A 13,410-nucleotide genomic window follows, 5' to 3' on the forward strand; every position below is an offset into this window, starting at 1 on the left:
TACCATTTAATAATCATACAATTCAAACATTCATTTTACTGAATTATGGTATTATTATTTAATGTTTCTTGCCATTAAAGCAGTGTCAGCTAAGTGTGCATCTATCTATGAAAGAACAAAACTTTTTTGGAAATTTACACTATTCACAGGTTTCCTAGAACTAAACTTCTACTTAAATTAAATGGAGACTAGGTAAAAATTCACTACGGGAGGAATCAAGTCTCTCATTCTGTAGCTTCTCTTACAGTAATAACAACTATACAGGACACTTATCCTCCAGGCATGATAGGAGACAGACACTTCATGAAATGTAAATTTAAATCCTTGGACAATAACACTTTTAGATCATGTAGCTGACTTTTGGCACTTTTTCCCTTTAATTTAATATCTCTGTTAAATGAACCCCCCACAAATTTCATGTGAATTACTTTTCCTATTGTGGCTTGGTTAGTTAGACTCATTAATCTCTGAGTCCTACGACAGTTCACAGTACTTGAATTCACTTTTAGAGTCAATGCTTTCATGACACATTATTTAGGACACTATCTTAGACTTTCTATGTTCAATGTGCAGTAAAATTTAAGGCCTTAATATCACAATAAAGGAGATAGCTATAATTTTATAGAACAGTTTAGCATTTTTGTGTGTCAAATAAATATAACAAAATAATTTTATAGTAATAAAAAGAGTTTTTACCCGTGGGATACATATATTATTGTATTATGAAAATGCAAACTTTATGCATTGCTGTATACATATCCCTAGCAACAGAAACTTTAAAATCTAGATTGGAAACAATGTCTGGTAATTCTATGCATATAATTCTTATATATACTTAGACCTCAAGATTGAAATTCTATTCTACTACTGAGTTGCTTACTTTTGTCTATGGCTTCTGAAAGATGGTTGAAACAACCATAATGTCACTAGAATACTATGAAATGGACACATCTTGAGAACCCTTCCCCCCTTCACTGCCATCAGGAATTCAGTCCCAGCATTAACATGCATCTGAGTTCAACAGTGTCTGAAACTATCTTGCTTAGTAAACAGTATCTGAAATATACGTAAAGACACAATTTACAGAAATCATTGTTAGTTGCCTAGCCAAGTTATGTGCTGATTGTTTCTTAAGAAACTTCATGCTGTTTCTGATAAAGCCACCAGAACACTGATAATGGCCAGACTGAATCTTGAGAACTGAGAGCTCAGCTACTAGGGTTGCATGTGGGTCGTGATTACCTTTGATGGTGGTGACCGAAGAAGCGGACGTCAACCTGATTGTCCTCCTTCTGCATGACCTTGGCTGGCCAGAATCCAAAACCTTTCATCTTAGCCCAAACCAGTTCATGATTAGGTATCTGCAAATAAAACGTTCTACCTTGTCATATTACTTTTATAGAGTATTATGTCATTAATATTGAATCAGTTAAGTATAACTCATTGTTTTGAAAACATTACTAAATACATAGAACTTGTTTTCTTTTTTCTGGGATTGACTGACTTTGCCTCCAAGAAAAACACGAAAAACTAAAATGTGCGTTCAAGCAGGAATATGGACCTTCATTTCTGAGAAGAGACAAGAAAAATACTCACTCACTATCCCGTAGCACTGCGAAATGAGGCAGTGGGGGCAAACAGAAGGCCCTCACCGCGTTTCATGAGCCTGTTTGAAATGGGAGGATTTTAGGCCCTGATTCAAACCTAACTAATCAGACATTCAAATTTTAAAAAACTTTCAAATGACTGAGAAGCACGTAACTTCTGGAAGACTGAGTGCTCTCAGGTGGCCTTTTACATCCGTGCCTTTGGGGCCCCAGAACACTCACAGGTTTACACATATCACCCTTCCTGAAATCCTCTCATTTTAGGGGAAATTACACAGCTATTAACATATATAAAGCCTTCGATTTCTTTTGAAAGAATGAGAAGAAAAGCAAAAATCTATTACATATATTAAGGGACTCAATGTTTAGTCTTAAGTTCCTTGTTTTAAAGTCAAAATTGGATAACAATCCCAAGTTGTTTTTCCCATGTCTCAGTTTTTACACTCATTAAAACCATATGTCCTATGATATAAAGAAACATATTTAGGAAGGATTATAAACTTTAAGCAAACTGCAAATAAACTTCCTTAGAGCATCATATACTTAAGAGGTAGAACACAAAAATCACAAAATGTCACATACGCAAGGATAGCAGAACCAATTGTCAGGACGAGCATTTGACAAATAGAAGCAGTTCTTGCAAAGCTGTAACTCATCCAGCTGAAAAAGAAAAACAACCATTTAGCCAACAAAAAATAAAGAGCTGCATTAAACTATATAAAATTGATCCATGTAAATTAACATTCTTGTTCATGTACACAAATAGCCTTGAATTTTGTTCCTAAGCTTAAATTTTAAGTTTTCAGTAATACTGGAAAAGCCTGCCACTTTCCTGTTCAAACTACCCCCATGGTCTCACACTGCATTTAAAAGAGAAGACAAATTCCTTACAAGGCCTTGCATGTCTGACCTCTGTGTTCCAGCCCCACTGGTGCCTTTGGCTCTTTAGCACTTGGATTAATGCAACTTCCTCAGTAAGGTCTCCCTCATCTACCCATATAAAATATCCACTACCAGTAACAGCAGTCCTTACTTTGCCTCACTCTCCATTTTAGTCTTGGTTTTCTTTCATAACATTCTTACACAACTTATAAACATATTTTGTCTGTTTCTTATTTAAGTATTCCTCTTCAGCATACAGATCCATGAGCAGGAAGCCAGCACCTTGATCACCATTTCATTCCTCCTAACACACTGCCCAGCACACAATAGACACTTAGTAAATATATATTGAATGAATTTTAAAAAGTCAAATTTGAAATGAATTTAAGAAACAAAATTTTTATATAATTGAGACACTTTTGCAAAAACAATATGGTTACAGGTGTTTCAAATAAGTAAGACCATATACACAAAAAAACCTTTCCAAAATAGTATTTCATTTACTATATAAATATGAACTGTGTTGTTTGGTGGTTGTTGTTTATTTGCCTGTGTAGTATCCTTCATACAAAGAAGGTAACATTTGTTGGGTGTCTCTGCGCCATACAAAACATGTACATGCCTTAGGTAACTAATAACTTAAGGGTAATTAAAAAAGAGCAAACAAAATTTCTTTGTAGAAGTTACTTAGTAACTAAATCTCCTAGGATGTCTCTGAGAATAGTATGCCAGAATTTTTTGCCTTTATTTGCATTATTTCCCATGGATATAAAAAATGGAAATAAATTGATATTTAAAGGAAACTGCAAAATTAAAATATGTAAGACGAGTGGAATTGTGAAATAAATTAATATGGAATATAGTAAGAGTTTAATTATTAGGTATAGAAAGTACCTCATGACAGGTATCTTTATACAGCATCCTTGCTATGTCAGCTTGCTCACTGTCTGCTGCAATTAAAGACAGATATCCATTACCAGACTACCAAAATTAATACACTCATTTAAATTTTCTTTCATTTTGACAAAAATGGATATATACCATTTAAAACAAAATGTGTATTGTTTTTAAAAGTTCTGACAGCGAAATAAAATTCTACAGGCAGCTTTAATTTCACATCCAACACTAATTCTCTAGGTATAGAGTGGCCTCTTTACCTTTAAATGATAGAATATTAATGGGGAATCAACCAGAATTAATCACAGTGCTTATAAAAAGCCTTTCAAAACTAAGTTTATAACTAAAACTATAAAAAGTAATACTTAGATCATTTAGTGTACTAGTTTTTGCTTTTGGACAGTTAATTCTATAAGCTATAACTACATTACCAAATATTTTTTAAGATTAAACCATAACATTATTACTTATAGATCATTAAAATATTAATTTTAATGTAGTATTTTATCAAAGCTATTCCTCAACATGGAATATAAATGGTATGAAAAAAATGCAAAAGAAAAAGCAAAAAATATTCAACCTCCATAGAAAATCACTGTGTTGTGGAGAAGTAGCTGAGCATCAGCTTTGAACTCTTCATAACTTCGGTATTTCCCTTCATTCACTTTCTGCAGTGATTAAAAACAAAATGGCAAGAGTTACTAGCAAAAATATTTTCTGCAATATGCTAACATGGTTAGAGTATGGGACGCAGCAGAATTTTTCAGAACATCATGGCTACTCCTGTGTCCCACAGTGTTGACATACCATATATAACCACTGTCCTTTCTACTGATGTACTAGAGTGAACTTGGCAGCCTAAACATCTCCTTCTGTAGCGATGATAAAAGGTACTGCTAAGCTTTGTAAACAGTTAAAGCTTTGGCCAGTGTCACTGATGAGAACTTAACTACATATTATAACATGGGAGAATAAAGACTGAAGAAAAAAAAAACTGTTAGCCTCTGTGACATAACTAAAGAAGACACATTTGTAATTCTGAATTGGGACTAAGCACTAATTTACAAACAATCTTCCTAATAAAGCCTAGGTCCGTGGTCGGCAAACTGTGGCTCGCAAGGCCCCTTGAGTGTGGCTCTTCCACAAAATACCACGGCCTGGGCGAGTCTATTTTGAAGAAGTGGCATTAGAAGAAGTTTAAAAAATTTGGCTCTCAAAAGAAATTTCAATCATTGTACTGTTGATGTTTGGCTCTGTTGACTAATGAGTTTGCTGACCACTGGCCTAGGTGATCCTCACGCCTTTATGCCCTCATGCCATCACATGATGGCTGCGCACACAGCGGGCGCACACAGGTGGGCAGGGCTGGGCTTCCCGCTGCGTGTGCGGGGAAGGCGGGGCCAGCAGGTCCCCACGCGGTGTGGAGGCCTGGGGGTCCGTGGCTCCGGGCTACCTCTTTGGGGCAGGCAATCCATTGAGGAGCCCCATATGGGTGGGTGGGGCCTACCTTTTTGGGGCGATCAATCACAGGGCTCCCGCACTATGACAGGGTACAGGCCAAGGAGGGGGACCCCCCCCCCAGCTCACGAATTTCGTGCACCGGGCCACTAGTCCTATATAATAAAGAGGTAATATGCAAATTGACCATCACTCCAACTCACAAGATGGCCGCACCCATGTGGACATAAGATGGCCGGCAGGGAGGGCAGTTGGGAGGGACCAGGCCTGCAAGGGAGGGCAGTTGGGGGTGATCAGGACTACAAGAGAGGGCAGTTTGGGGTGTCCGGTCCTGCAGGGGAGGGCAGTTGGGGGCCATAAGGCCTGCAGGAGAGGGCAGTTGGAGGGGGACCCAGGCCTGCAGGGGAGGGTAGTTGGGGGGGCGACCAGGCCAGCAGGGGAGGGCAGTTGGGAGGGACAAGGCCTGCAGGGGAGGGCAGTTGGGGGTGACCAGGCCTGCAGGGGAGGGCAGCTGGGGGTGACCAGGCCTGCAGGGGAGGGCAGTTGGGGGGTGACCAGGCCTGCAGGGGAGGACAGTTAGGGGCAATCGGGCTGGCAGGGGAGTGGTTAGGGGGTGATTAGGCTGGCAGGCAGAAGTGGTTAGGACAATCAGGCAGGCAGGCAGGCGAGCAGTTGGGAGTCAGCAGTCCTGGGTTGCGAGAGGGATCCCAGATTGGAGAGGGTGCAGGCTGGGCTGAGGGACACCCCCCCACCCCGTGCATGAATTTCATGCACGGGGCCTCTAGTTAAAAAATAAAGGCCCAGGTGTTTCTTTAGGCACCAAGGCAGTATCAGGATTTCTCCTACATTAGAGTGCTATATGTCAAGGATTTCCATAACTGAATTCTCTGCAGCTTTGCCTTTAGCTGCCAAAGAGAAAGGTTAGGTGGGAAATCTGAGGGGTTTCTGGGATAAGACAAGATTTTTAGAAGGGGGTATGACAAATTAACTCAACAATAAGAAGGCATTTTCTTATCCTGGTGATATTTTTAGGAAATAGGTTTGAAAATTGCTTGGCTTCTAAATACTAAAATGTTAAGGCCTCTAAAGAATAATTAAGATCTGCCCTAACAGGTGTGACTCAGTTGGTTGGGCATAGTCCAGTGCACTGAAAGGTTGCAGTGTTCGATTCCAACTCAGGGCACATGCACAGGTTCTGGGCTTGATCAGCTTGATCCCCAGGAGGGGGTGTGCAGGAGGCAGCTGATCAATGTTTCATTCTCTCTCCTTAAAAATCAATTTAAAAAATTGAGATTGTAACAAAAAAAGTTACGAACCGACCTTTTTGTTGAAATCCTCCAAAACCCAATTCAGTTGCCCTTTTTCAGAAGGCTTCCCCCCAGATTCCCCAGCTGAAGGTAGTTGCCTCCTGTCATGTGCATCAGGGTTTACTATATGGGGTTCCGGGATGCTCATACCCGCTTTGTGATTTGTGAGGTATGCACCGAGGCTTGCATTTTGATCTGGATTGTAGTTAAGCTCCTAGAAGCATAAAAATCCTGTCTTTCTCTCCTTTTCTTACAGTGCTTTTGCTCATGACCAGCACTTGCCAAGCACAGAACCAAGACAGCATCCACCCATCTAGTGTTTTCTATGGAGCCAACGGGATCAAACTGGGGATCTGGAATGGTGCCATGCAGGAAGGGGAAGCTGCAGAAGCACAGGCAGGGGCAGGAAGGGCAACTAGGTTCAACGTTCTCTCAGAGGCCTCAGAGTTTAGAAAAAGAGGCTACGTCTGAGGCTATGAAAGCTGCCAGTAGTAGGTAAAATTTAAATTGTTTTTATTCTAGGATTTGCCAGAACTTTAAGGGAACAACCATTATTTACCCTTTCCTTCCATAGAAATAATACATCTTTAGTCTTTCTCAGCTGCTAAGGGATTAGGAAACCTGTAAGATAATCTCAAGTAATTCCTACGGTCTTCCTATAAGCTATTATAGCCAACCATTAAAATTTCAAAATTTCAAAATGACACATAAATTACAAAATTAGTAATTCAGCAACCCTAACTGAAAACATGTCTTAAGTGTTCTAGGGAATTTTATTGCAATTAGTAATGAAATATTAACAAACTCAACAATCCTCAGCTAGCATTGATAACATTAAGAACTTTGAGAATAATTATTTGGTTCAAGTTCATTTCATTGTTTCCCAAGACTCTACATTAGTTCTATGCTCTAATTTTTCCTTGAGAGAAACCTCCAAGTGCTACTAGGGACTGTGTCCAGATGTAAATTCTCTTCATCTGAAATATTAAATTGACCAGGGTCCCATCCATTTGCTTTAACAAACAAGTATCAAGAATTTACAGGTCGCTTAAAACCAGCCGTTAAAAGGTCTGGTTGTACCAGAGTGATCACACGAAATTTAAAACAACAGGCACGCGCATGTGGTGGCCACGCCTAGCTGGTTTTAGTAAGACACCGAGCAGGCACATCCTCCTCAAGAAGGAATGGCACCCAAGATCATGCTTGGCTGTGATCTCTCATTCACCTGGGAGCCACGAGGTAAATGGGAAGCAGTACGGAAGGCCTGGCTTTACCTCTTGTATGGTGGGGACGTCGACCGCTGAATGCACCAGCCTCCGGTACATCGGGTGTTTGCTGTCCTTTCCCTTTTTATTAAGGTCTATAGCCTGAAAGGTCATTAAATACACCAGTTTAAATGTGGCTAGAGAGAGACAGGTAAAGCATCAATTTCTAAAGAAGTGTACTTTAGAACTTAATAGAGAAATGTACATGCACTATATAGTTTAACATGGCATTCCTTAAGGTTTTGACAGAACAGTTATTTTGGAACATTCCATTTCATTTTAAACACTAGTTATCAATGAAAATGTTCTGATAAACAAATTTTTTAAATGTAAATGTTTCTAATCCAATGCAGCTAAAGAAATGTCTGTTCTAAAACAAAGACAAAACAAAAAAAGCTAAAAGCCTATTATAGAACTATTTACTGTACAAAAGAATTATGACAAAACTGCTCTATACGTATTTACTTGTCAGTCATTAACTTTTAAAGAGTGAAGCAGAGTGAAATCTAATTGGGAAGACCGCAGGGGCAGGACTCACCCTCTCCTTCATGCGGGAGACAATGAACCTCAGGTATGTGCTCATCTCTTGTTTGTTTGTATTTTTCTTCTTGATGCTCTGTTAAAAACAAAAAAGGCCAGATATAAAATCTGATCATTTATATGTCTATATTCATATAAAAGACTTCTATATATAAAAGATTATAGTCTTCTAAGATTTCATTTAAAAAATGCACTATTTCCAAAATATCTGATACAGAGAATATTTGAAATTTGCATAGCAAAAATAACATGTACTGTAATAAGAATTGGAAAATATCATGATGTACTTGAAATAATACCTTAGAGAATTATGCATTTGTTTCTTGATATTTTGAAACTTAAACCAATTTTCAGATTAAAAGAAATGACAACAATAATGATAACGTAATAATGACATAATATAGAATCACTTATTTTGATATATATTTATATATCTTAATAATCAATGGCTGAAGTCCTTTAGGGTGCATTTTAAATTAGCAATCATGCATGATGACTTTCAAAATAACATTATTAAAATCTGTCACTTTTGAAATATGTGCAGTAGTGCAGTGGCACACACCTACATATCTGTTTTAAAGTGCCATTGATCTAGTCAGTATAAATCCAATTTCTGATAGTCTGGCCTAAAAGCTAATTAGGTTCTTCAATTTATCTCTCAGAAAATCTAACTTCACATGAAGAAGAAAAAATCCAGGATTCTATTTCTCTAATGTCCTTTCTAGACAGCAAAGAAACAAAGACAAACATTCCCATTTCTTTAGCCAAGGTTAAGAAACCACAGCAGACACTGAGTCATAAGCATATGGCACAGCAGAGGACCAAGTAGGTCTGGGCTACCTACTAACAGATGCTTTAACTTTTTCAGGCCACTAGATTATAACTCCCAAAGAAACATAAATGCAGGAAATCATCTTAATATGCTTAATACAGTTAAATTTCTCATGTAACTGAGAAGTCTTAGCCTGAGCTTAAGCGAACTGATTATACACACAATATTAAAATCCTATCCTATATAATAAAGGGGTAATATGCAAATCAACCGAAAGGCGGAACAAATGGTCGCTATGACGCGCACTGACCACCAAGGGGCAGACGCTCAATGCAGGAACTGTCCCCTGGTGGTCAGTGTGCTCCCACAGGTGAGAGCATTGCTCAGCCACAAGCCAAGCTCGGGCTCACGGCTGGCAAGCACAACGGTGGTAGTAGGAGCCTCTCCCGCCTCTGTGGCAGCGCTAAGGATGTCCGTCAGTGAGACATCCCCCAAGGGCTCCCAGACTGCTAAAGGGCGCATGTCAGGCTGAGGGACACCCCCCCCAAGTGCACAAATATCATGCACCAGGCCTCTAGTATATAATAAAAGCCCAGCGACTGAATGGCGGAACCACCAGAACGACCGGTCAACCAGTCGCTATGACGCACACTGACCACCAGGGGGATGCAAGGCTGACCAGGATGAATGGCTGCTCCCGCAGCGGGCAGATCCCCGCAGGCCAAGCCCCCCATCAGTGCACGAATCCCGTGCACTGGGCCTCTAGTCTATAAATAAAACATAGAAAAACATTTTCTTAGCTGGAGACTGTTTCATGGGCTTCACATTTAAAATCACATTTCAAGTGACTTGCTCCCTCCACTTTTTGCCTGAATTCTTTGGCAAAATGCACCGACAGTCAATGGTTCCTTCCTTACCCAGCTTTATGGTATGACTTGTGCACACATCTTCTAAATGGAGCTTCTTAAAATGCAGTTGGGCTTTCCCTCTGAGCATCTGAGCTGGAATTTCTGGGGGAAGGTCCTGTGCTCTCTGTATCTGCTTGTTCACTCTTCCATTTGTTAATTCCTCAGGTGTTTGTGACATGACCAAGACCAAGCACCAAGGGTATAGATGTGGAGTTTAAAAGGTATTGACGTTTCTTGGACCCCAAGTTTATAATTTTTGGGGGAGAAGGGCTTTGATGTAGCTTGTGAAGTCTCATTTTTAACAAGATCCCCAGTGATTCTCACACAAACATGTGAGAACTATTAATTAGCCCCTTCCATAAGCCGAGAACTAAGCTCAGTTTCTGCATTCTGCAAATCTCACAGTAGTGTAGAGGGAGTTCTCAGTGGGTCTGATGCACAATCAGCTATTAGCACTTTGGGCAAATGTTTTTGCAGCATGGACATCCTCCCACAAACTGCTTTTTATACTAAACAGTTTGTTAAACTTTTGGATATAGGGAAGAGAAAAAATAAAAAGGCCAAGAAAGCTGCTTTTTTCTTACCTCTTGGAAAACCTACATTCCCTTAAAAAGAAAGAGTAAAAACAATGCTTCTAGCTACATGCTCTATCATGCCAAATATTTTGGGTACAGTACTAAAACTGTTGATCTCAAATATCCATCTGATCATTAAATCATAAATTTGTATAAATTCAGATGTAATAGCAATGTACATAGGTTAGAAGTCTTGTAATATCTGTGGGGCTATGGTTCTTTTGATAGATAACATATTCTTTAGGGGAAATATACAGCCACCACTTTATACAGTGCTGAAGAGTAATGTTCCCTAAATACTGTCTACAGCAGTGATGGGCAACCTTTTGAGCTTGGTGTGTCAAACGTCGCCAAAAAACTGAGCATAACTCGGGTAGTGTGTCACTTTGAGGAAAAAACATTATTTCACAAATGTTTCATCCTCAGGAGCAGCAAATGTTTCATCCTGGGCATGCGGCCGCCTCAGCAGCCGCGTGTCATCAGAAATGGCTACGCGTGTCAGTGCTGACACGCGTGTCATAGGTTCGCCATCACTGGTCTACAGTCACCTGAGCAGTGATGATGGGGATGAGCTCCTCACTGCATCTACCACAACACAGCCCTGTGTCATGGGTTGCTGTGTATTTCTCGTGTACACAGAAATATGTTTTTCTCATTCCTGTGCTCCAAACACCAATCTATGAAACTTCACTGTTAGTAGGAGGCTAACCTCTTTTGTTTTTGGAACCTTAAAAAACAAACCAACTCAATATTTCCCTGTGGGTAAAATTGATGCAGTGCTAGAATCAGAACATCACTATAGCCAAAACATCCTAACTACACTGGTCTTTCTTTGTAACAAAAACACTGAAAACACTTTGAATCGGTATGGAAAATCTTATTCTACTTTGCTTAACTTTAGGTAACTTGTGCCCATTATCTCACAATGCTTTGGTTTCACCTGTTTAAACACTCTTAAATGAACTGCTAAATTGTTGCAATCATGTGCAGCAATATTTCTTTCTTGTTGGGAAGACTGCAAATGCAGTGTTCAGACTGAGGGCCTTAATTTCACAAATCTAAATGATAAATGTAGGATGATAATCTGGTTTTGTGTCATGTTTAAGTTTGCTTCGAGTCAAGTAGCTAGAGTATCTCTTTTCTACTATGTGCAATTAAAAGTGGTGCTGTGAGCTTGGAAAAAGGACTATTTCATACAAAATGTAAAAGGAAACACAAAGGGGACATGTGACTTCCATGGCTGAATAGATATGACCTACCCCATCCTTCACAGCTCCAATTCCTTCAAAATATTACTTCAGGAGGTCTTCTACCCCACTTAATAAAGTGCTACCCAGACTTATCTATCCCACTCAATGTTCCACTGTGGCTGTTGAATCACTGGGAAAAACACCAATATCCACTTATATAAAGTTGTGGAACAGGCACAACATATCTGTGATGGAAAGTAATGAGGCCCTAGCCAGTTTCGCTCAGTGGATAGAGCGTTGACCCACAGACTGAAGGGTCCCAGCTTCAATTCCGGTCAAGGGCATGTACCTTGGTTGCAGGTTCCCAGCCCTGGTCAGGGTGTGTGCAGGAGGTGACCAATCGATGTGTCTCTCACATCGATGTTTCTCTCTCTCTCTTTCTCTCTCTCTCTCCTTTTTCCTTCCACTCTCTCTAAAAATCAATGGAAAAATATCCTCGGTGGAGGATTAACAAACAAAAAAAAGTAATGAGAACAATGGCTGTGAGGAGGAGGATACAATGATCACGTTCTCTGCCTTGGTGGGACCTGGGTGTACAGGTGTGTGTGCATTTGTCTGTTCATGAAATGTACATTCAAGACTTTTGCAAACCCCTGCAAAGTAAATTTTACCTCAAAGAAAAAGCCCCACAATGTCAAGGTGCCACCCCAGAGTCAGCTAACACTGCTTAGGGAGGGGCCTGGGCACTCACTGTGCCAGTACCCCAGGTGTTTCTAACAAGTGACCCTGACTGAGAACCACCGCCTGGCATTATTGAAGAGGCTATGTATTTACACAAACAGGTGCAGTGGTTCCAACTGTAACCTTGGCTGCTACACTGAGAAGTGTCAAGTGGTAATCTTCAAAAGTCCTTTTAAAGGGATGCCAGACCTAGTAACTTTCTCCATCTACTTGCTAAAACAGACAGAAATGCTTCTCTCCTATATTTGTTCACTTTGCAGATACTGTACTAAAAACTTTAGTGATTTGGGTTGGATAGAAGGATTCACCAAAAGGAGTTTCACATCCAAAAAATTATTTTGTTGAAAACCTCTCCTACTTGTTTATTTTGAACTGCTGCCCAATCCACTTTTCTGGTGACAAATATGGGATTCTATTGCAGATACAGGACAAGAACTGAAATGCATACAAGCACTCCGTTGGCAAGTGAACAGCTGCTCTGGGGCACAGAGCTCTCTGCCCAGGAGCCTGCTTCCCAGACCCAGGGCCCAGGGAGCTTCCTCAGCAAACTGAAGCAAACAAAAGAGAAGACCCTGAAGAGATGCAAAACCTCTCCCAACAATGTGTAGGGATAAAACATTTGCTATAAGATGCTTTCACATTTGCTAAACTTGTGTGGGCTTTCTTTCTAGAGTTTCCAGTTACAATTTAGAGATTCAGTATTTCACACAAGAAATCAACAAAGCATTGCTGCTTCTGCCCCAGAGCTGCACTATAAGACTTCTGGGGATTTCTTAGGTAATATATGTGAGCTGCCTTACGTGACATTCACAACAGAGTGTCTCAGGTAATGCCTGTCAGCCAAACCACGCCACTTACAGTAGCTTGAGAAAAAGCTACGCTAACAGAAAGTAAAGGGTTCGTTTCTAAGGTTAAATGCTATTCTGTCTGTAACATAACTAAGCAGGCAGCTCTTCACAAGTTTGGAAAACATAAAAGTAATGCTGTGTAATATCTGCAGACTGTTTCAGACCCAATCCTTTCTCAGGCTTCGAAGAACTGTACCTGTCTACTTGCAGACTTCAGGACTCATCAGTAAAGGCCTCTCTGTAACAGCATGTAGCTCAGACCTAGTAAAGCCCAATAAAGTTCTGTTAACTGTTCCTAACACCCAGCAGCATACAGGAGTGATTTGGGCAATATCTGCAAATTATCAAGAAACAAACTTTCCATTTCATGGCAAATATTGTTGCAACCATTTTAAAGGGACAATAATCACATTGCTGAAG

At 40.0% G+C, this 13,410-nt stretch overlaps 1 protein-coding gene across 13 annotated transcripts in view; it reads right to left on the reverse strand.

The window, feature by feature from the left end:
- Positions 1 to 13,410, reverse strand: part of ZMYND11 (zinc finger MYND-type containing 11) — a 142,425-nt gene that overhangs the window by 22,021 nt on the left and 106,994 nt on the right. For 10 of the 13 annotated variants that reach the window (XM_079759407.1, XM_079759406.1, XM_079759408.1 and 7 more), the window contains 6 exons: positions 7,955 to 8,032; positions 7,426 to 7,518; positions 3,967 to 4,054; positions 3,384 to 3,439; positions 2,190 to 2,267; positions 1,243 to 1,361 (listed from right to left, as the gene is read on the reverse strand). In XM_079759407.1, coding sequence (XP_079615533.1) covers positions 1,243 to 1,361; positions 2,190 to 2,267; positions 3,384 to 3,439; positions 3,967 to 4,054; positions 7,426 to 7,518; positions 7,955 to 8,032 — 512 coding nt within the window. The remainder of the gene's footprint in view (positions 1 to 1,242; positions 1,362 to 2,189; positions 2,268 to 3,383; positions 3,440 to 3,966; positions 4,055 to 7,425; positions 7,519 to 7,954; positions 8,033 to 13,410) is intronic. The other 3 variants (XM_079759411.1, XM_079759405.1, XM_079759413.1) reach the window with 1 other exon arrangement.

This window comes from Cnephaeus nilssonii (genome assembly GCF_951640355.1).
Source record: "Cnephaeus nilssonii genome assembly, chromosome: 1".
NCBI classification, from domain to species: domain Eukaryota; kingdom Metazoa; phylum Chordata; class Mammalia; order Chiroptera; family Vespertilionidae; genus Cnephaeus; species Cnephaeus nilssonii.